This window comes from Aphidius gifuensis, linkage group LG2, assembly GCF_014905175.1.
Source record: "Aphidius gifuensis isolate YNYX2018 linkage group LG2, ASM1490517v1, whole genome shotgun sequence".
NCBI classification, from domain to species: domain Eukaryota; kingdom Metazoa; phylum Arthropoda; class Insecta; order Hymenoptera; family Braconidae; genus Aphidius; species Aphidius gifuensis.
This window is the reverse complement of record NC_057789.1, coordinates 15,526,082-15,551,669: the sequence shown is the minus strand read 5'-3', so window position 1 is coordinate 15,551,669 and position 25,588 is coordinate 15,526,082. Positions and strand designations below refer to the sequence as shown.

Sequence of the window (25,588 nt, the reverse complement as noted above, 5' to 3'; positions counted from 1 at the left end):
TGGAATGTCGCGGGGGAATTTGCCAGGCCAAACGGCATGCGCGTGAACTCCCAGTGACCACGTGGAGTTGAAAAAGCAGTCTTGTGCGCATCTTTGGAATCCATTTCTATTTGATGGTATCCAGATGCTAAGTCAAATACAGAGAAATATTTTGAACCCCCCAACTGGTCTAATATATCCGTAATGTTGGGCAGCGGAAACGCATCCGGAATAGTTTTTTCATTTAATGGTCTATAATCAATTACCATTCTATGTCTAATATTGCCTTTAGAATCAGGCTTTTTAGGGACAATCCAGACAGGACAATTATAAGGGCTTTCTGAAGGTTTAATTATACCCTTCAAAACTCCCTCCTGTACCTGTCTCTCGACTTCTTCCCGCAAATTATGAGGAGGTCTATAAATTTTATTATTTATGGGGAGTTCGTCTGTCGTAGGAATACGATGACGAACCAAATGTGTTGAACTCAGTGGTTCATCAGGTAATTGGAACCTGTCAGAATATTTTTTTATTATGTTACATACATGGTCCAACTCTTCCGCATTTAAGTGTTCGAGTCTTAATAATTCTTTAACTTTATCGTAACGTGTCATAATTTTTACTTCATTTATTGTATATATTTTATTAGTTGAGTTTATTTCCGCATATCCGGAAAAATTGGACTCTGTATTATTTGGAAAATCTAATTTGTTTTTATTTACTTTAACATCAGAATTTCTTCGCCAATTTTCTTTTTTCTTTTTGATACTATTAAACGCTTTATTATTATATGGATTAAAAATTTTAATTTCATTTCTATTTTCATTCAAAGGAATTTCATTTAAATCAATATCATTTATTTTTAATAATTTTTCATTTGAAACCCTACTCAAAGGAATTTCATTTAAATCAATATCGTTTATTTTTAATAATTTTTCATTTGAAACCCTACTCAAAGAAATTTCATTTAAATCAATATCATTTGTTTTTAATAATTTTTCATTTGAAACCCTACTCAAAGGAATTTCGTTTAAATCAATATCATTTATTTTTAATAATTTTTCATTTGAAATCAATTTGGTACTCTCCAGAGAATTTCCGGTTCCGGATTCCATCGTTCTCTCGAGCCTGTCGTTTACCGTTTTGAAATCGACCATATTTATTTCTGGTCCTATAATAAACCCTTCTATTTTTGGGTTTTCAAAGACAATAGATTTTTCATTAATCTCCAATATATGTTTATCGAAGTTTTTAATTGCGCCTGTTGATTCGAAAAATTCCGAACCCAAAATACCTGCGCAGTTAATAGGTACTTCATCGGGAATGATTAGGCAGATTATTTCTTTGCCCAAAATATTTATTTTAGCTTTTCCCAATGTATTTATAAGGCCCTCCGATATGCCTTGCAAGGTTTCTATTTCACCTTCATTTATCTCAAGGCCTGATGCTTGAGATTTTTTTAATAAATTCGGGGTTGCTCCCGAATCTAACATCATTTTTACCGTTTCATTACCGTTATTTAGCTTGATCTCTATATAGGGAATAGTGTTAAAATTTGTTGCATTTATGGTGATAACTGGTTTATTTATTTTAATTGACTCTACTTTCTTATTTATTTTTAACATTTCATTATTTAAATCATTATCTATTTCTTTAAAAATTACGCAATCATTATCGGATCTAAAACCAGTTGCCTCCATAGCCGCAATATTTTTACTGTTAATTTCTTTAATTATTAGTTTACGCCGTCCCTCCTCGCTTAGAGGGACGGTTGCAAGTTTCCCTGCACTCTTTGTTGGAATTTTTTCTTAACACAATTCATTTCTATATGATCATCACCCTTGCAGAAATCGCACCCTCGAATTGAACCGTCTTTTCTATTATCCGCATATTTATTACCAATCATGTTACCATTATTATTACCCATATTATTACCATTATTATAACCGTTCGTGTAATTATTATTGTAGCCATTTTTATTACCATTATAATAGCTACCATTATTACCGTTATTGTAACCATTATTATAACCATTATTATAACCATTGTTTGACCGTCGTCGCTGATTGCAATCTTTTGCTTGGTGACCAATTATATTACATAGTTGGCAAGTAGGGCGTTGATTCCACATTGGTGTTGGTCTTTCATTGAATCTTACTTGCGGACGCTGTTGATTTTCTCGTTGCATTCCGCAATTTCTTGCAGCATGCCCCCTTATTCCGCATAATTGGCATGTTGGTGATGCGTAGTTTTGTTGTGGTCGGACATAATTTCCAATCTTATAGCAGGTTTTTGCGTCATGACCTTTAATGTCGCAAATCTGACATACTTTGTCATTTTCTAGTTTTGACGCGATTGTTGGGCAATTTTTTGCTATGTGTTCCGTACTGTCACACAATTGGCATTTTTGTTGATTCTTATTTTTCCAACAATCTTGTTCTGAATGGTTTTTACCATTACATTTTGTGCATTGTTTCAAAGTGATAAACTCTTGAGTACATTCGTTTGCAAAATGTCCCTTTTGTCTACACTTGAAGCATACCTTCATTTCTTTAAATGACGTAGGTTTTTCGTCCCCTGCTATTTGAGGCTTAGCTAATTTACATTGTGGTGCTACGTGGTCTTTTTCTTGACATAATTGGCAAAAGTTAACTTCGAAAGTTCTTTTCTTAGTTTCTTCTCTGCCTAATGTTGCCCTTCTGGCTAATTCTTCCTCTCTCTCTGCTGCTTGTTGTATAATCTTTTCATAATCTTCAGACCAGTTTATGTAATCACCAAGTTCAGGCTTGATTCCCGACCTTAGTACGTCTTTTGCTAGTTCTTTCATTTCATTTTTGATTTGCTTTGGTCTTTCATTTTCTGCGGGTATATGCATTTCTTCAATAAAATTTGTGCATTCGCGAATTCTTTTGACGAAGTTTCTTATGGGTTCATTATTTCTCTGAACGAGTTTGAAAGCTTCCCCGATTAACACTTTTTCGTTTTTGGTTTTGCTTATCAATTCCCTGAGTGACTTCATCAAATCTTCAATGCTTTCAAATTTCTTTTTAGTCATATCATCACGTACTTCTCTACTTACTTTGGTACGTACTATCATTTCAACTAAATTCTTTTCTAGGTCCTTACCCACATAGTCTCGACTTTCCTCACATTCTATTCTGAATCTTGTGAGTTCTTGTGATTTACCTGTATAATTGGAAATACTTTTACATAATTTGTTCATAAGAGTCATGAGATGTGTTGTTTCTTGGATCTCTGCCAATCTTTTTGCTGTTGCGTCCGCCATTTTGTTATTTATTGGAATTCTTTGTTCGGTCTCGATATTAAGATTACCTTTATTTTTATTATCGTTGTTCTTATTTCCCTTATTTAAATTATTAGTTGCGACTGGACTTGTTCTTAACTCTTTTTCTTTTTGCTTTGTATTTTCGAGATCAATTTTGGCTATCAGATTTTGTGCTTGTAAAACTTGTTGAGTAAGCTCGTCTTCCCAATATTGTTCTTCCAAGTTTTCTATCAATATTTCTTGTTCTTGTTCAATTGATGCTTCACTCTTGCTGTCACTGCTGTTGCTGTCTGGCAAAGTTGTATTTCTTGCAATATAATTACTGTAGTTGTCGTTATAATTATCGTCGTCGTTGGTTATAATGGAATCGTTATGATGATGTATATCTATTGCGGCCGAATTAATATGGACTTTTATTGGGGTGTTAATTATAACTTTGGTTAATTCTGGTTCATGCGTTTTAGTTACGTTTTCCAATGGCGATGGTCTTTTTTCTAGAATTTCTTTGTCAATTTGATTTTTGATTTCTTGGCTTTGTCTACTGCTAAAAAACGATTTAGTTAATGAACCAAAACTTGGCCAACTCGAATTGGTCTTAGCGTTCTCGCCGAAAACTTTAATTTCTTGACTTTTTTCAAATTTTTCTTTTGCGAGACGGTCGACTTCAAATTTTTGGCTCCAAAAATCGTTTAAGTCTTTGTTTTTGCGTTCCAAATCGGATTTCTCTGATTTTAGACGCTCTACTTCAATTTTCTGTTTAATTTCGGAAATTTCTTTATTTTTCTTTTCTTCTTCAAGCTCGAATCTTAATTTTTCTGATTCTTCTTGATATAATCTTGTCTCGAAATTCGGATTACCTGGATTTAATGGTGTATTCAAGTTTATTAAATTGAAACTTTCGTTTACCCCGCTTTTGAATTGATTTTTCCGTAATACCAAACTTTTTAAGCTATTTCTCTTTTTAATTGATCGTGCTTCTGCCCCTGACAATTTTTTCCTGTCTGGGCCGTAATACAAATCCCCTCTTTGTCTAAGATTGTATCTTTTTACGGGTTGGCTTTTTTCCGTGTTTTCACTCGACATTAGAGATTTTTACAATTTTTATTCTATGCTAAAATTTATGTGGCTGAATAAGGGCCACCATCCATTAAATCCGATAAAGGGAATTTCGTTGCAAGATTATTGTTGTTTGTCAATGTTTTTATTATTTATTCCCCCCCAAATTTGTAATTAGTTTATAATTAAAATTGTTATAAACTCCAACTATTATTTATAAAATTTTGTACAGTGATAAAAAACAAAAATTCAAGAAGGGTAAAAATAAAAAAAAATTTATTATTTATATTCAAAAATTTCTGAGAATACTCTGATTCTGTATCAATAGGTGATTGGAAATGTTCATTAATTGTACAAGAAATGATTTCAACCTATACGTAGGTTCGAATCCCAGTAAAGGCAATGTTTTTTTTTTTTTTTTTTTTTTTATAAGAAAAAATTCAAACAAGTCAAATTTTAATTAATTAATTTTAATTTTCAAATTTATGAAAACAGTATTAGTTCTGTATCCATAAACTATTTGAATGATCCATTAGTTGCCAAAGAAAATGATTTTAACAGAAATGTGGGTTCAAATCCCAATAAGGCGATGTTTGTTTTTGTTTTTTTTTTTTTTGTAAGTAGGTAAAATTTAAAGTGTTTAAATTTTTATCAATTAAATTTAATTTTAGAATTTATAAAAGTAATATTAATTCTATATCTATAGTTCATTAATTGTGAAGGAAAATGATTTTAGGATAGACGTGGGTTCAAATCCCAGTAAACACAATGGTTTTTTTTTTTTTTTTTTTTTTTTTTTGTAACTAAGTAATACTTAAAGTGTTCGAACTTTAATTAATTAAGTTTGATTTTAAAATTTATAAGAATAATATTAATTTTGTGTCAATAGTTCATTAATTGTGAAAGAAATTGATTTTAAGATAGACGTGGGTTCAAATCCCAGTAAAAGCAATGTTTTGTTTTTTTTTTGTAAATAATTAAAAATTTAAATTGTTTAAATTTTAATTAATTAAATTTTATTTTAAAATTCATAAGAATAATATTAATTGTTATATTCATAAACTATTTGAATAGTTTGTTACTTGTTAAAGCAAATGATTTTAACGTAGACGCGGGTTCGAGTCCCAGTAAAAACAATGTTTTTTTTTTTTTTTTTTTTTTTGTAACTAATTAGAAATTTAAATTGTTTGAATTTTAATTAATTAAATTTTATTTTAAAATTCGTAAGAATAATATTAATTTTATATTCATAAGCTATTTGAATAGTTTGTTACTTGTAAAAGCAAATGATTTTAACGTAGACGCGGGTTCGAGTCCCAGCAAAAGCAATGTTTTTTTTTTTTTTTTTTTTTTTTAATAATTAGAAATTTAAATTGTTTAAATTTTAATTAATTAAATTTTATTTTAAAATTCATAAGAATAATATTAATTTTATATTCATAAGCTATTTGAATAGTTTGTTACTTGTAAAAGCAAATGATTTTAACGTAGACGCGGGTTCGAGTCCCAGTAAAAGCAATGTTTTTTTTTTTTTTTTTTTTTGTGAATAATTAGAAATTTAAATTGTTTAAATTTTTAATTAATTAAATTTTAATTTAAAATTTATAAGAATAATACTAATTTTATATCAATTAATGATTTGAAATATTTTATTTATTAAACAGCGCACTATCTCCTTTCTTATACGCATTCGAGCGTTCGAATCCACGTATGGGCAGTTAATGATAAAGAAATTGTATATAGGTTTAAAGGGAATTTGAAAAAAATTAATTTTAACTTAATCATTTATAGGCATAGTACTAATATTATATCAGTGAATGATATAAGTAGTCTATTAACTTTTCTAGAACAATTTTAAATTTCTACACGCATGTTAGCGTTCGAATCCAAGTACAGGTGAGAATTATTATTATAATATATATCTTTTTTTTTTTGTAATAACCAAAGAAAAATATTTCTCTATTCAAATTCAATGAAGTTGATATTATTGTTACTTAAAATTGTTTAACTATTGAATATATAATAAATAAAAATATTAAATTATCAAAAAACAAAATCGATATTTTGTTAATTAAAATTGTTTAAATGTCAAATATTTAAATTATTGATTATTAAAACAAAATCGATATTTTGTTAGATAACATTGTTTTAAATGTTTGAATGTATAAATAAAAAAAAAATTTTGCTTATCGATTGATGTCGTATTATATTAACGATGTGTATATGTTGAATATAAAAAGGGAATATGTCGATTTTTTTTTTTTTTTTTTTAAAATCACCTCGGTTGTTTATTTATTGACAGCGTATCAATGTTGAGTAAAAAAAAATATCGATTGTTTATTTATTAAATGTGTATATGTTAAAGTATTGGAATGGGAATAATAATATATCGATTATTAAAAATAAATTCGATTGTTTATTTATTAAATGTGTAACTGTTAAAATATTAAAATGGGAGCAATAATATATCGATTATTTAAAATAACCTCGATTGTTCATTTTTATAAAAAAAATTGTATAATTGTCAAAATATTAAAATCGGAAGTAATAATATATCGATTATTAGACTAGCTCGACTGTTTATTTATTCAAAATGTTTAAATAGTGTATTAAAAGGGAGTGATAATATATCAATTAAATAAATTCGATTGTTTATTTATTAAAAATGTTTAAATGTTGTATACAAAAAGGGAGTAATAATATATTGATTATTAAAAAAAAATAAACTCGATTGTTTATTTATTAAAAAATGTTTAAATGTTAAAGTATTAAAATCGAAATAATATATCGATTATAAAGAAAAAAAAAAATATTAAACTCGGTTGTTTATTTATTTAAAATGTTTAAATGTAGAAAGGTATTAAAATCGAAATAATAATATATCGATTATATATAAAAAAATAAACTCGATTGTTTATTTATTTCAAAATGTTTAAATATAAAAAGGTATTAAAATCGAAATAATAATATATCGATTATATAAAAAAAATTAATAAACTCGGTTGTTTATTTATTTAAAATGTTTAAATGTAATAGGTATTAAAATCGAAATAATAATATATCGATTATATAAAAAAAAATAAACTCGATTGTTTATTTATTTTAAAATGTTTAAATATAAAAAGGTATTAAAATCGAAATAATAATATATCGATTATATATAAAAAAATTAATAAACTCGGTTGTTTATTTATTTAAAATGTTTAAATGTAATAGGTATTAAAATCGAAATAATAATATATCGATTATATAAAAAAAAAATAAACTCGATTGTTTATTTATTTTAAAATGTTTAAATATAAAAAGGTATTAAAATCGAAATAATAATATATCGATTATATATAAAAAAAATAAACTCGATTGTTTATTTATTTTAAAATGTTTAAATATAAAAAGGTATTAAAATCGAAATAATAATATATCGATTATATAAAAAAAAAATAAACTCGGTTGTTTATTTATTTAAAATGTTTAAATGTAAAAAGGTATTAAAATCGAAATAATAATATATCGATTATATATAAAAATATAAACTCGGTTGTTTATTTATTTAAAATGTTTAAATGTAAAAAGGTATTGAAATCGAAATAATAATATATCGATTATATATATATAAAAAAAAAATAAACTCGATTGTTTATTTATTTAAAATGTTTAAATGTAAAAAGGTATTAAAATCAAAATAATAATATATCGATTATATATAAAAAAAAAAAAAATAAACTCGATTGTTTATTTATTTAAAATATTTAAATGTAAAAAGGTATTAAAATCGAAATAATAATATATCGATTATATATATATAAAAAAATAAACTCGATTGTTTATTTATTTAAAATATTTAAATGTAAAAAGGTATTAAAATCGAAATAATAATATATCGATTATATAAAAAAAAATAAACTCGATTGTTTATTTATTTTAAAATGTTTAAATATAAAAAGGTATTAAAATCGAAATAGTAATATATCGATTATATAAAAAAAAAATAAACTCGATTGTTTATTTATTTAAAATATTTAAATGTAAAAAGGTATTAAAATCGAAATAATAATATATCGATTATATAAAAAAATAATAAACTCGATTTAAAATGTTTAAATGTTAAGGTATTAAACTCAAAATAATAATATATCGATTATATAAAAAAAATTATAAAGTCGATTTGAAATGTTTAAATGTTACGGTATTAAAATCGAAATAATAATATATCGATTATATAAAAAAAATAAACTCGATTGTTTATTTATTTAAAATATTTAAATGTAAAAAGGTATTAAAATCGAAATAATAATATATCGATTATATAAAAAAAATAAACTCGATTGTTTATTTATTTTAAAATGTTTAAATATAAAAAGGTATTAAAATCGAAATAATAATATATCGATTATATAAAAAAAATAAACTCGATTGTTTATTTACTTTAAAATGTTTAAATATAAAAAGGTATTAAAACCGAAATAATAATATATCGATTATATAGAAAAATGTAAACTCGGTTGTTTATTTATTTAAAATGTTTAAATGTAAAAAGGTATTAAAATCGAAATAATAATATATCGATTATATAAAAAAAAAATATAATAACTCGGTTGTTTATTTATTTAAAAAAAAATTTATTTTTTTAATTAATAGGGGGACTTGACAGCCGACATTGATGGGTTGTAACGCCATTGCATTTTGTAATGGTGGCTAAGGGTTGTTGGGACCCGCCCTTCGGTGTTGGCTAGGCCCGCTTGTCTAGCTTCCCTCGCACGCCTATTCGGGGGAGGAGTTTGGGCCTTAGGGGTGTTTTCAGTTTTTCCGCGATGGCCGAACTTCTTCCCTCTAGTTCCGTTTCTCACCGCTTGTCGTGTTTTTCTTTTTTTTTTTTTTTTTTTAACTTATTGTTAATGTGTGTATAGTAATTATTGAAATAAGAGAATAAATTTCAAATGTTTAAAATGAATTTATTTGTTATTATTCATTGCTTAAAACAGACAATAAATCACACGTGTTTAAAATTCATTAATTTTAGTATTAGTGTATACGCAATAATTAGCGTAACAGTAAAATAGCTTTCAAATATTTAACTAAATTCATTTACTATTAAATTACGCGTATTAATTGTTGAAAAAGGACGATAAATCCCGCCTGTTTAAATTCATTAGTTTAGTATTAATGTGTGTACAATAATTATTGGGATAGGAGAATAAATTCCAAATATTTAATTAAATTTATTTCCTATTAAATTACGCATATTAATTGTTGAAAAAGGATTCTACGTCTTATTTATTTTCATCCGTTAATTTGATATTAATCTGTGTGTAATAATTGTTGAAATAAGAGGATAATTTCCGAATATTTAAATGAATTTATTCATTATTTAATTATGCGTCTTTAATTGTTGTAAAAGGGCAATATTAAAGTCCATTGATTTGATATTAATGTGTGCATAATAATTGTTGAAATAAGAGAATAAATTCCAAATATTTAAATGAATTTATTTACTCTTTATGTATGCGTATTTAATTGTTGCAAAAGGGCAATAAGTCTCGCTTATTAAAGTTCATTAATTTGGTATTAATGTTTGCGTAATAATCGTTGAGATAAAATAATACTTTCCAAATATTTAAATGAATTTATTTATTATCTAATTATGCGTATTTAGTTTTTGTAAAAGGGTAATAATCGTCGAAATAAAAGAATAAATTCCAAATATTTAAATGAATTTATTTATTATCTAATTATGCGTATTTTAATTTTTGCAAAAGGGCAATAAACCTCATTTATTAAAATTCATTAATTTGGTATTAATGTTTGCGTAATAATCGTTGAAATAAAAGAATAAATTCCAAATATTTAAATGAATTTATTTATTATCTGATTATGCGTAATTAATTTTTGCAAAAAGGCAATAAATCTCGTTTATTAAAATCCATTAATTTGATATTAATGTTTGCGTAATATTCGTTGAAATAAAAGAATAAATTCCAAAGTTTTAAATGAATTTATTTATTATCTAATTATGCGTATTTTAATTTTTGCAAAAGGGCAATAAACCTCATTTATTAAAATTCATTAATTTAGTATTAATGTTTGCGTAATAATCGTTGAAATAAAAGAATAAATTCCAAATATTTAAATGAATTTATTTATTATCTGATTATGCGTAATTAATTTTTGCAAAAAGGCAATAAATCTCGTTTATTAAAATCCATTAATTTGATATTAATGTTTGCGTAATAATTGTTGAAATAAAAGAATAAATTCCAAATTTTTAAATGAATTTATTTATTATCTAATTATGCGTATTTTAATTTTTGCAAAAGGGGCAATAAATCTCGTTTATTGAAGTTCATTAATTTGATATTAATGTTTGCGTAATAATCTATTGAAACAGGGGAATAAATTCCAAATATTTAAATGAATTTATTTATTATTTATGTATAAAATAATAACTGTCGCCAAGGGCTAATTAATTTACTATTAATTTACGCATAATAACATCAAATCCTAAATGTTCAAATCACTAATTTATTGTTAATGTATGCGTGATAATTATCAAAAAAAAATTTGGCATATCTTTCAAACAATTAAATTATTATTTATTTGAAATAAACTATTGTTGAAAAGAGAATTTCAATCCCAATCATTTAGACCAATTAAATTATTATTTAATTGTTGTTGAAAAAGGACGTTAAATCCCCAAATATTCAATTAGAGTAAATTATTATTTATTTATAGTAATTATCGTTGAAAAGGAAATTTAACCCTTCAACTAATTTAAATTATTATGTATTTATTATAATTATTGTTGAAAAGGAATTTTAATCTAAATGTTTAGATTAATTATTATTTATTTATAATAATTATTGGGAAAAAGGGAATTTAATCCAAATATTTAAATTAATTATTATTTATTTATAATAATTATTGTGAAAAAGGAAATTTTAATCCAAATGTTTAAATTGATTAATTTGTAATTAACATGAAATCAAATTTTAATTTGATAACAATAATGTCTGTCCGCACTCACTTACGTAGTTTGTTTGTTATTTATTATAATTATTATTGGTTTTAATATTTCTACAAGTATTATTTTAATTTGTTAGGTGAAGATTAATTGATTTATTTGGTACAGGCATATTTAAACAACTATAGCCTACAATTAGTCATGCACTTTTTTTTCATGCTGTTATTTTATTTTATTATATTTTTTTTCTCTCTTTTCTTTTATTTGTTCTTTTTCGCGCCCGGATGTCGGCTATCTTAACCATTACAAAAGGGGGTACTTTGACCGTGAGAAAAAAAAATTTTAAAATTTGGGAAAACTCAAACAAACCCTAGGTAGTGAAATAAAAGATAAGAAGGGACCGGAAACATTAAAATAAAATTTTAATGTTTTTCCGAAGGAGAAAGAAAAAGAAAAAAAACTATTAAATTTTATTGCTCAGGGTCGTGTAGGTTTGTGCAATTTTATCTGCCGACCATGGCAACTTTTATTAGTTTTATTTTATTTATTTTATTTTATTTTATGTATTTTTTTCTCTCTTCTTTTTTTTTTTTTTTTTTTTTTGTGTAACTAATTTACCCCGGGAAAACAATTTTATTTGCCGCCCTTAGTCCTTTTTTTTTTTTTTTAAACAAAACGTGTTAAATTTTACTCTAGGAACGCGATAAAAAAAAAACTTTACATTTCCCTTCTTTTAACAAAATTATTTATTTCGCCGACAAAAGAGACGCCGCGTTAGATTTTACCCCCCTAAAAAAAATTTAAACTTATCTATTTTATTTTTCGCGCAACAACAAAAAAAAAATTTCTTCTCCGAATTTTCCCGCGCGCGTAATTAATTTTCTCGGCCTAATTCTACCCCTCGCGTACGCGTTTTATCGTCTTGAAACCGGACGAGCCCCCATGAAATATCGTAGCCGGATCATTTATTAGACAATCAATATTGCCCTGTAAAATAATCCAACTAGATATATATTTTAATTAACCCTGTTTTTCCTGCGCAGCAATGGCGCATAAGAATGGTAGGGAGACGGAAATGCGTAATGTAGGGAGAGGTAAAAAGGAACCTGAAAAATACGCGAAAATATAACACAATAAATGCGGTAGAAATAATTTTAAATAACACTTGTAAATTCGGTAAAAATCGGAGCACAATTTATTTGTAAATTACCCTGTTGCTATTACATGAAAATACAATACAAAAACAATTATAAAAATATGTAACCCAATTAAATATTACTCGCGCGTCACGTCGAAATAAGAGAACCTAAAGCCATGCGGTCGTGACGGAGTCAGAGACAGAGAAATATTAAAATCGCGAGTTACCCGATTAATATTAAAATTATGACTTTACAATAGAATCACAATAAATGTTACTTTTATTTGAATTTAAAATAAAATTATTATACGAGACTTTTCACTGTATTTTATAAATTGTATTCACTGTTGAATGGCTGACCACGAGGTCGTAAATTTGTATAATTAAATATTTAATTATTTTAAATAAATAATTGATTATTTACTATAGCAAAAATGTAATTTATTCTATTCAATATTTATTTGATTAGAAAATGCACCACAATACGTGCTTTAAATTTAATTTACTCAAGCAAGAAAATTTTAGACCATGCGGTCGTAATTTATTTCAAGTTAAATTTGTAAGTGATTTAATGAATTTAAATTACTGATTTAAGTAACCAAATGTTACTTAAATATTATTGAAGCAATAAATTGATAAAATAGTCAATGCAATATTGAATAAGTATAACTTACAGTTGTGCTGATTCGTAGAAAATATTCTAAGTTTTTAGAGCAATTAAAATGCGACGAGGCAAAGTGCCTATGCTAGTTAGAGCTGGAAGAGCTGGTGTAGGTCAAGGAACTAACTCTGACCGAGTGACCGAGATCTAGCGATCGATCTCGCTCGATGCCCTTAGAACATAAGGGTAGGTGGGGATCCTTCGGGGATGTTCGGTTTTCCTCCTTGGTCCAGTTCCACTTTCCTTATGTCGACTATTTCTCATTGGCTGAGGAAAATCTTAGGATTTTCCTATCTTAATTAAAATTATTTCTACTCGTCTAATTATGACATGAGTGGTACCGAGAGAATCCTTATATTTTTAAGATTCTGTCGATATCACTCATTATATTAATTTATATTTAATTTGCAAAAATAAAATTGGCGGTAGATGCGCTTGGCAATAGTGCCGGCTCAAGTGGTTTGTTGGGGGTGCAAAACCTCTAGCTCCCTTAAATATTGTAACTTGACGTCCTGTAAGATGGAGCTAGGGGTATTAAAAAGTACCCTGAATATTTAATTTATATAATAATAAAAGAAAAATAAAAATTAGTGCGGCTTACCGCCGGAAATTAAAAGTATTTGGAGTGAATTAACTCAATCATATTTTTTTCATCGTCAATTTAATGTAGACAGTTTTAGATAATTCCATATTTAAATCATTCGAATTTTTACATGTATCAAAACATTCTGTATTTGCTTCTAATATCAAATCAGCAGCTTTATTGTATGATACTTTTAATGATAATTTCCCATTTTTTTTAGTTTCAATAAGTGTTTTACAACTTTGTATATTTAATTTTATTTGATGATAATTTTGTCTATAAATATATTTCAGAACAAGTATCAATATCAATTGATTCAAATATAAATGATTAAATATCCAACATGTCATTTAATAATTCATTTCAAGAATCTTGGTTTTGTGATAATTCAATTTAACTTTTTAATAATTTGCCATGTCATTGAATATTATTTTAATTTGTCTTGCCTCATTTTTTTTTTCATTGATAAATTTAAGTGATCATTTAACATGATATTTATATAATATTTTTAAATAATCAAGTTCTTTTTAAAGTTCTTCTATTTGATTTATTGTACCACCAATAATATTTTAGTGGCTTCAAAATTGATTCAAATATATCTTTAGCTTTATCATAACAATCATAATTTGTACATGAATAAATACAATTCAATCCAACAGCCATAATATCTTCAATGTTATTAATTAATTCAAAATCATTCGTAAATTGTTTAAACAATAAAGATGGTAAATTTAAATTACACTGACTCAACATTATTACATAATTCGGCAATAATTTATTATCTAATTTACCACCTAAATATCGTTTTTTTCTTCTTATAAATGGTATAATATAATTTTTAATTCCATTTATAAAGGCTTTTCATCTTCTGATGTTGACATGAGTAATTTAATTTTATCCAAATTATGTAATTTTTCAAGTTGAACTAACGACATATTACCAAGATAAAATTTATGAACTAAATCATCAAGTGTTTCTAATTCAACTAATAAATATTCAAGTTCAGTTCTTTTAATTTTTACCTATATGTTAATTAATGTCAATGAGTTTTCAACATTACTACAATCACGTTCAATTTGATATGCTCCTGATTTATATTATTTACGTAATAAATCCATTGTGAGCTCAGTATTATTGTATAATGATAGACCAGGTTCAGCTCCATAAATTACATCATCACGGTCATCAGTTGACTCTTTTATAATATCATTAAATTCACGTTTTTCTGACCAATCTATTGGTTTTAATTCACGTTGATTTAGCACATATAGTTGACCATCATCATCACATTTTGATAGTAATTTTGAATACTCCAATCGACTCAATATTTCAGGAAAACAACTAGTAATACCAAGTCAATGTGGCATTAAGCTTGCACCATGATAGGTAAATAAGATTTCAACAGCACTATAATTATAATTGTTTAAAAATTTAATTGCATTTTCAACAATAAATAAACTACAAAATTTTTGACAATTGATTTTATTATAATTTTTTAAATTTTAATTATAAATTCATATGTTTTTAATTTATCCAAATGGTTTAATAATTTTGTTCTAAAATTTATTAAATTTTCTCGTGATTGTGATAAATTTTTTAAATTAATTGTTCGTAATATTTCATTAGTTTTTGCATTTAAAGTAAATTTTTACTTATTTTATCCAATTTTTTATTATTTTCATTTGTATCATTATCATCATCATCATCATTAATGACAAATTTACCATCATCAGAACTAGCAATAGCCATAAATGTTTGAAAATTAGCACCTTTTAAACCAAAGTTTGATACTTTTCTAGCAGCATCAAGTGTATTTGGTACACGTATGATACATCCACTGAGTACTCATGATCTTTTGCTAATTTTACTCAAATGATTTTTAATCAAATTTATTAAAAAATCAGATTTTCTTCATTGTGTTTGAAAACTAAATCTTTATCTAAATTATGAGTACTAGCAAGTTCTAATGCCTATTTATATTTTTAAATACTTATTTTTCTTGTATATAATTCTTCAGGTGTCGTACAAAAAAAGAAAAAAATGAATATTAATTCTTTGTACCTATTGTCTTGCCGATGTTAATCTAAAATATAAAATGAAAATTAAAATAATATTTTTAATATAAAAAGAATAAATATCTTCTTTTTTTTTTTTTTGAAATTGACTTACTTTTAATGTAGATTAGCTTCATCAAAAAACTTATGAAATTATTTTTTTCTTGGATTTTATTAGGTTTTTTCACGTATTTCTTCTTCATCTTTTTCTTTAACATATTTTTCAACAATTTTATGAAATTTTTTTTATCTAGATTTTCAACAACTTTAAGTGGTGCTGCACTTGGTCTCTCAACTGGAAAAAAAATTGTTTAAGTTATTAAATAAAATAAAAGTAACCAAGTATTTTTTGGTTTACCTTGTAGAATTTTTTAAGCAAGTGTTCATCAACATCATTTGGATCATTGTTTGTTGTCACGAGACCGTCAGTGATATCTATATTTGGGCTTTCTTTCGTGCTCACTGTTCCAGCTAAAAAAAATTATTAATAAAAAATTCAGTAAAAAATATACTTGCCTCTAATGTTATTTTATATGTATTTTATTTTAAAGTTATCTGGAACCATCTCAACTTCTTGGCATAAATTGTTTATTTCAAAATTGGTTTTTGAGGTTATGTTTTTATTTTATTTGGAAGAATAGTCACTTATCTTGTTTTATGAAAATCGCGATTTGTCAACAAATACAACTAACGCTAAAATTTTATACGTCACAGCTGTCACATAGTATTTAAATTACAGAACAAAATTATTTTCGTATACAAAAAAATGATAGGCACACATTTTTGTGATTGAGGCGGGATGTCAAAATATTGAAAAAAAAATCCCTCTCACAGATTTTGATCAAAGTAGGCCCATTTTTTTAATGAAATAAAGATCTATTTCAACAAATTTTTTTTGTAATTTTCTACCACGATTTGACCGAGATAATTAGGGTCAAAGTTGACAACAATTTAACACTTTAACACACAAGCATAGGAAGCATCGGCACGTTTTCACTTCTATTGAAAAAACGCTCTCACAGAAAACCTTTATTATACTTCAGCTTATACTTCTTTTAATTACAAAAATAATAATAAAAAAATCATCGATTTCTACCACGAATTTTAAAAGTTATTAATTATTTAAGACGAAAATTTAGGGTCAAAAACAGTCAAAAAGTATCAGGCGAAGCATTGAAAATCTGCTGAAGTAGTATTAGTGTGTGTAAATACGAGGCGCCCTCACTCATACTTCTAAAGACGCGTCAGTAAAGTATACAAATTTTAGACATTAGAGGGCACTTATTATTTTTTTAAGCTATGGTTACAAGGGTGCCTCTTTGAACCCAAAGAATTATCCTACCTTGGGATTAACATACAGCCTTAACCGTCACGTGCTGACATTCCCCTTCTTGCGCGTGTATTCTATCTCCAGTTCCATGTCCCTGCCACTGGTATCGATGTTTTCTACCGATATATATCAAACGATATATATATATGTTTTTTATATCACCGATATATTATTAGCGGACCTTTCTCGATTACCACACATTCCAACCCGCCACACGTCATAGCATGAGAAAAAAGAAAATCAAACACATGTTTGTGCTTGTTTGACAAGACTGATAATATATATTGTGACTGTTTTTTTTTTAATTATCTTAAAAAATACATAGCAAGTTGTGTTATATCGTAATTATATGGTTAAAAAAAAAATAAAATTGAAAAGAATTATTATTTATTAATTCAAATGAAAAAGAACATCAAAATTAAATAAAAAACTACAACAATTAAAAACAAAAATAACATAGGCAATTAGTTCCTTTTTTTTTTGTTTGAAATAAAATCTACAGTGCTGTTAATTTTATTATGGTTTTTTATACTACAAACTTCAAAAATCAGAAAAAATCAAATTAAATTTATCTTAAAATAATTATGAATCAATTATCTACACGCAAATATTTACTTGTGGAATGGGTAATTCGTGGACCCAAACCATCAGTAAGAAAAATTGATATAATCTGTTCTTCATGGACAAAAAGCGTAAAGGAACATAGTAAATCAGTTGTCAAAGCATATTTTCCACCTGCACCATACGAAGAATTCGACCAACTACTTCAAAACCAATGTTCTCCAGCTGATACTTGAAAGTTGTACACTGTAAAAATAATCGGTGAAGCAGGTAAACAGATCTATATATATATGTATATTTGTTAAATATCAAAACTCATTATACTCATGTATCAAACCAAAGTATATATTTCTTCTTTTTTAGTGTTCCGTAGGACACTTATGTTTTCACTTTTCGTGTGACTTTTTGTTATTTCGCGATAAAAAAAAAAGTTATGAATCGAATTGGCTTCTACGAAGGCCATTAGTTTCCATTTTTTTTCCCAAAAACAATCATCATATTTATTTCCAATTTTTAGGCCTTATCAGATGTGATAGTGCCATTTTTCGACAGGGCCCAATTTCAAATATTGACGGATCGGATCCGGCAATGATTCAATCGACGACGCTTCATCTGTAGACTCTACGATATTTTTTTGAAATTTTTTGGTCGTTTATTTTTTTTTTTATTAAACAAAATATAGTGTCAGAATTTGTTTTTGCAAGATATTTTTTGAACCATCGAACCGAATTAGTTGATGTTAAATGAAATTTATGTTTTTTTTTTCCCAAAAGCAATTATCATATTTATTTTCAATTTTTGGGCCTTATTAGATTTAATATCCGCATTTTTCGATAGGGCCCAATTCCAAATATTGACGGATCGATTCCGGCAATGTTTCAATCGACGACGCTTCATCTGTAGACTTTACGATATTTTTTTGAAATTTTTCAGTCGTTTATTTTTTTTTTAATAGTCATTTATTTTACAATAAAATGAAGAAACACATCAAACAACAAGAAAAAAAATAAAAAATTCTACGGAACACTTAGGGTGCACCTTGGAGGACTTGACTATATTTTTTTTTTTTTGTAAATGTTTTTTTTTAGGGAATTTTAATTTCCTATTGTTTTCGCTTTTCTTCTGGACCCCCCCGCCCCTCCCCCAACCATGGTAGACACCCCCCCTAAAAAATTTTCTAAGTCTTTTAATCTCAACCATGGTCTATCCATGGTTGGGGGGGGGGGAGAAAGAAAGCGAAAACAATAGGAATTTAAAATTCCCTAAAAAAGATAAATATGGGAAAATATCAGTAAATATAAAGGAGAATATAGGAAAGTGACTGAATATAAAGAAAAAAACGATAAATATGGGAAAATATCAGTAAATATAAAGGAGAATATAGGAAAATATAGAAAAGTGACTGAATATAAAGAAAAAAACGATAAATAAAGGAACATATCAATTTTGCCCCCCCCCCCCCCGAAAATTTTCTAAGTCCCTTAATTAATCTAAACAAGATGAATATGGAAAATGAAGAAAAATATAGAAAAATAAAGAATATATAAACGAATAAACGAAAATATAGAAAAATCACTGAATATAAAGAAAAATACGATAATTATAAGAAAATATTAGGAAAATATGAGTAAACAAAAAAGAAAAGTATAGCAAAATATCATCGAAAAATCATATTTAACAACAAGATTTTTCAACAAAAAGATTTAAATAAAAATTATTAACATGATAAATTATTAAATATTCAAGTCAAACATAATGATACCAGTAGAAGCTAATATAAAATTCGATGACGATGAGGAAAATGAAAATATACCAAAAATTAATTTCGAGATTAAAAAAATACAAGAAATTGTACATCTACCAATTAAATAATTTGCAGGCAAAATAATTTTAGCGAAAAAAAAAAAAAAAAAAGAAAACTATTCAATAATAATAATGACATTATTTAGATATCATCGCAATCATAATAGCAATAAATAAAGTGGAATTTATATATGCAATGTCAGGACGGTTATTAAAATAAAGAACAATAACATTAGAAGACGACAGTGATTATGAAGTAAAATAAAATTTAAATAAAAAAAAAGTTTGATTAAACTAAACAAAGATAATAAATTTACCAAAGGAAATATATTTTAGATTGAACTAACTTTATGGAATGAAGAGGCAGAAAATTTCTAGGAAAAAAGGGTGATGTGATAGCATTAAAGGAATTGAAAATAAATGAATATAAAAAGTTAAAAATATAACGACGACTTCAGCAACAACTAAAACGTTAAATCCTGATTCAACCGAGAGAAAAAAGTAAATAAAATAAATACAATCGAACTCGACAATTTTGTAATAAATATTTAACATTGACAGGCTAAAATCATAGTACAACAAAATGAATAAAAACGGAGAGTTTAAAAGGTTAGAAGAAAGCGATTCTGGACATGGAGATGACCCATTAGAAGGAATAAGCAAAATGAATGAAAATTAAATAAATTTTAGTTGTAACGATAGAGAATGAAATAAATTTGTAGTCACGAATTTCGATATATATTAAAGAAGAAATTAAAATTCTCCCCGCAGGGAAAGCACAGTTGCTTCAGCAACTGTATGATCATTTTTTTCATAATTTCTTGTCTTTCATTCTAGATTCTTTTGAAACTATAAACAGTCATTATAAAAAAGTCGAAGAAGGTAAAAAATACGGATTTTCAAGTGGTTCTGATAACACTCAATCTGAAAGAGCTGTCAGTCTTGAGTTAATGATCCAGACTTCACAATTCAAAAGACAAGAACTACAATTATTAGAAAAACAAGCAGAATTGATGAATTAAAATAATTGTAAGTAAGACAAATTAAGTAAGACAAAATACACACATGAAAATATAAACGACGTACTGCTTGATATTTATATTATAATTGTTTCAGATAATCATTCTACAAGCAACAAAACTGTCAAAATTCCACTAGAAAATCCTGGTGTTGTAACGATTAATGAAAATATTGGATCAGGTCAAGATGTTATTTATAATTCTACATCTGAAACTGACACTGATAAAACAGTTAATAATGATGATCTACCACCACCACCTAAAAGAAAACGTAAAAATAATAAATTGAACAACCAAGCATCAAAAGCAGTACAACCATCACAATCTTTACATGCTAAAAAAATTAACACATTATGCAATATTGTCAAAGAGATACAAAAAGATGTCAAGCAGTTGAAAAATGGCATCATTCAAAAGCCTGCGGATCTTGAGGGAGACTATAATATCACACTGCCCATAAAAAAAATGATCGACTTGGTGTCATTAGAAAAAAAATTAAAAGAAAATAAAGACTGTCGTAAAGACGTTGTAAGTACACAGTTTTACATAGCATATTTTATCTAAATAGGCAAAAATTAGTTGAAATATTTGTATTTTTAATTGATATTTTGTGCAGGTTAATTACATAAAACAGGTAGGTGAAGAAGCAAAGACCCTACCAGGTTTCACGAGGTGTATTTTAAGAGCTTTTTTCATCAGAAAAGTAGCTGTTAAATTATCAGCCGCAAGACAGGTGAATGAAAAGTTCTGCATGACAAAAGAAATCCCAGTTACCAAGAAATGCATTTTAGGTAAGAAACAAATAATATAAATGAATAAAAAATAAAAATCTATGAAAGATATGATAAAAATTAATTTCTTTATTTTTTAAAGATGCACTCAAAGAAGGACGGTCAAAACTCAAAGAGACGAGTCAATGTTTGTCTGTTTTAAGCAGCTGCTTGAAAAGAGCAACCGACTGGAATCAAAAACAAAAAAAAAAACAAAAACTCCAGCTGAAAATATAATAAGCCTTGCTGAGTATGCTGAAACTGAAGACATCAGTGATGATGACAAAGACATTTCATAATATGAATATATATTTTTAATAATAATTTGTTGAATAAAATATATATCATCTTGGATAAAATATAGATTGTAGTGACAATAATAAAAAAAATTTTTTTCAAACAAAAATATAATAATAAATAACAAAAATAAATTCGTAAAAAATTTTATTTGTTCTCACGTTGTTTCTTAGTTTTTCTTATTAGCATATCTAATCAATGATATATTATTAATTCATTAATACTAATAATAATTAATTCTAAACAAATTGAGTTTGCAAATCAAAAACAGTAAGGGCCGGTTTTATAATCCATAATTACAGTTAACTACTAGTCCATAAAAAATTTAACTACTAGTTAAGTAACTAACCGAATTCATTACCATAAGTCGACTTATTTCTTCTGTTCAAACGGTAGATGTCACGGTATGTTAAGTACTTTTAATAATAATTATTATTTTAATAAAAAAATATTAATAATTTATAAGGATTATTATATTATTTTTTATTCCTTTCAAATTTTGGTAAGACAAATGTTTATTTAATAAAAAAATATTGTGTTAAAATAATTAAAAGAGTAATTTTCGTTGTAAATATATTGACAAGTTTTTATTCTTTATAGCTGGTGACTGCTCTTGCAGCAATGGGAACAATAACTGTTGGTGCTGTTGTTAAAAATTATTTATCATGGAAAACAAAGCAAAAGAAAGACACCAGTTCGCTTGGAAGATCCAACAGCCAAGAATCAATTGCCTTTAATTGAAAAAGAGATATTAGTTCATATACAAGAAGATTTAGATTTGGTTTACGAACACCAGAACATGTATCTGGTTTACCACTTGGTCAGCATGTTCATTTGATAGCCACAACTAATGATGAAATTGTTATCCGACCATATACATTATATTTTTAATCCTTAAAATGTGATTAAATTAGTAAAATAAATAATTTGTTTAAACAGGATACGACAAGATCAACAACAGTTAGTCCAAGTATAATAATTGACAAATGCAAAGAAGACACACTACCATCAGTACCAAGAAAATGCACATGAACTTTGACATAATCTTCTTGAGGGTATAAAACGTGCATATTTAAATGAAGCAAGTTAACTTGATAGAAACAACACCGATTAATCAAATATTTGGTGGTTACATAGGTACTAAAGTTGGATGATGTCGTCATTGTCGTCATATACCTATATTTAAACAGCATTTTTACATTTTTAAGATTTACTTTTTGATATTATAAAAGCAAGTACACTTGATGAAGCATCATAAAATTATTTTAGTCGTCAACAACTTGATAATAATGATTATAAATAAGGATTCTGTCAAAGATGTGTACCACTAACCAAAAAATTTAGTTTATAACAAACACCCAAAGTTTTATGTGTGCAAGTAACATGTTTTGTACTTGGTGGTAACATATCATGTTGTATTGAATTTAAACAAACAATTAATATGGGACAATATTTATAGCGTGAAAATAATGAAAAAACACTTAAATTAAATTATAAATTAATGTCAATTGTAGCACATGGGACTATCTCTTAATTGTGGTCATTATATTGCTGCTGCACAAGTAAAAGCTAGACAATATTATACATTTGATGATTTATCAGTACGCTCAATTAATTTTTCAAATATGAACACAAATCCATATACCTATTATAATATATTTGAAATAGAAAAATCATCACATGATCAATTAATAAATAATCCGAACCAATGATGATCAATTACAACAACAACAGCACCAACAGTTAAGATATTAATACAGCTTTTATCAATTTATCTAATAATTGTTAATAATAAATAATAAATAAATCATAATATATATAAACAATCTTATAACCTCTAAAAGTCTTTCCTTATGTTTTTATTTTCAAAGAAGACGACGTCCTGACATCTAGATGTAAAATTTGTATCAATATGATAAAGCAGCCGATAAAAAGTTAATCACTAGTTAACAAACTACTAGTTAAATATTTTAACTACTAGTTAACTGTAACTATGGATTATAAAACCGGCCCTAATAAAACTAATGCCAAATTCAAACTTTAATCCAAGTTGTTATTTTTTTTACCATGAGTCGATAAAAACGAGAGAGTGATAAAATATCTAGGGACTTTTTTTAAATGGATTATACTTTGCATAACCTGCCTGTCAAATTCATGTAAATTTCATTTTTATTCTCACCTCAACAATATAATAATTAAAATACGTAAAACAATTGATAGTATGATATATTTATGATAATCAATGAATTTAAAAAAACTGAACAATGCTATAAAATATTTTTATAGACCGTTGACTCATCAAATATTAATGATATTATTGATTATAAATTTTTTTCTATGTCGGATTTAGCACGGAGAGGCGTAACGGTATACATCGGACCGACTTATTTTCCGAGGTATTTCCGACGTAACTACCTCGGACACAGAACGAAAACTTCTACCTGGGTTAAGTTAAAAAGTATGTCTGGGTATGCTTCGTACAGACAACAAAATTATCGTAGCTTGAAAAAAGCTGTTGATGAAAATCAATAAATTTTTGGTGACACATTGAATAGAGTTTCATGGCGTGATAAAAGTGGTGATGTTCTTGTGAATAAGGTAAAAGTTTTTAATTAACTTAATTATCCTGTGACAGTAGCAATTAGACCTGACGATGGAGCAATCAGTCCAAGTTCATGTACGTACAATAATGTACTTGTTAATTCTGTCAATAATGTATCAGATGAATATAGTGTAGTAGATGATGTTGTTAATCAAGAAAATGGAGACGAAAGAACATGAAAGTGGTGATGAAAATATAACAGATGATACGCATAATTTAAATGATGTTTTTGTTGCTCAAGAAGTCCAGACGTTAGGGCAAGTTGATGATCAAAATATAACTGATGATGTGTATAATTTAAATGATGTTTTTGTTGCTCAAGAAGACGAAACGTTAGAGCAAGGAGTTGATAGTAGTTTGAAAGTAAAACTTCAGCAGTGGGCACAAGACAACTTGGACACTTTAAGACTGAATGTAATAACCAAGTTATTAATTTATCTTCATCAGCTCAAACATTGCTATATACAGTACATGTTCAGAGAACTGAGACTATGAAAACTGGTGCTGGCAATAATGGTAGTCATGTTTACTTAGGTATAAAAAATGCTAAAAAAAAATAATAATAATAATAATAATAATAATAATAATAATAATAATAATAATAATAACTTTTTTCCAGAATTCATGCTATTTCAACATCATGGATTTGTCTCAATAATGGTTTTCAAGAAAAAGAATTAATTATCGGAATTTTTTTTTTCAATTTTATAGTTTTTTTTTTTTTTTCAAAATATATAAATGGAAAGGAATTTTGCAAAGCGGGTGATAGAGTTTTTTGAGACACATAAGTTGAGCCTAATACGAAGTCTCTATTATGATTTTGCGTCGAGTTATTTATTGCGCCGTTTTTATAACTTGTAAAATTTTCACATAAAAACATACTATTTTAAGTTACATAAATAATAATTTAAGAATAATGAAATATAAAACAAAAAAGATTTACGAACAAAAAACCTCTGGTGATAAATACTCTCTGATAGATAGTTTAGACACCACAAATTTTTCAATAAGAAAAAAAATTTTTTCAAAATTTACATTTTAGTTTTTTGATTAAAAACTATTATCAATAGAGCAAAAAACCTATCACGCGGGCGATAGAGTTTTTTAATGCGCTTCTTTTGAGCCTAGTACGAAGTCTCTCGGTTACTTAGTTCGTAAGTTATGAGCGTTTTTTTCTTTCCGCCGATGAATTCAAGACTGCGGCTGAGCCTATGTCTCCTAGCCTCCGTAAAAATAAAAAATTTAGTTTCTTTTATATCCGTATGAATATTTAAAATAAAACTGCAAGAAGTATTATTTACTATTCTCATTAATGGACTCGAATAATTAATATACTTATACAGGTATTAGTGAGTATCATCTGTACTCAATTCTTCAATATTAAAATAATATTCTTCACTACTACTTCAGAGAAAAATCCAGTATGATTTTGAAACTATTATATGTATCAAAATTAAATAGTAATACCAGATTAATCATAATAATAGAACT

General features: G+C 26.4%; 1 protein-coding gene and 1 long non-coding RNA gene across 3 annotated transcripts; both read left to right on the top strand.

The window, feature by feature from the left end:
- Nucleotides 1-17,667: 17,667 nt before the first annotated feature.
- On the top strand, nt 17,668-21,506 carry LOC122850424. Its single transcript, XM_044149576.1, has 4 exons — nt 17,668-17,671; nt 20,526-20,956; nt 21,045-21,219; nt 21,302-21,506. The coding sequence occupies exons 1-4, from the start codon at nt 17,668-17,670 to the stop codon at nt 21,433-21,435; spliced, it is 744 nt and encodes a 247-aa protein (XP_044005511.1). The 3' UTR covers nt 21,436-21,506.
- A 268-nt stretch (nt 21,507-21,774) lies between these two features.
- LOC122849188 lies at nt 21,775-23,312 on the top strand. Of its 2 annotated transcripts, none has more exons than XR_006373526.1 (2): nt 21,775-21,899; nt 22,096-23,312. It is a non-coding gene; the product is annotated as an uncharacterized LOC122849188 (long non-coding RNA). The 2 variants fall into 2 exon arrangements; XR_006373527.1 differs by lacking the exon at nt 21,775-21,899 and adding an exon at nt 21,909-21,997.
- Nucleotides 23,313-25,588: the final 2,276 nt, after the last annotated feature.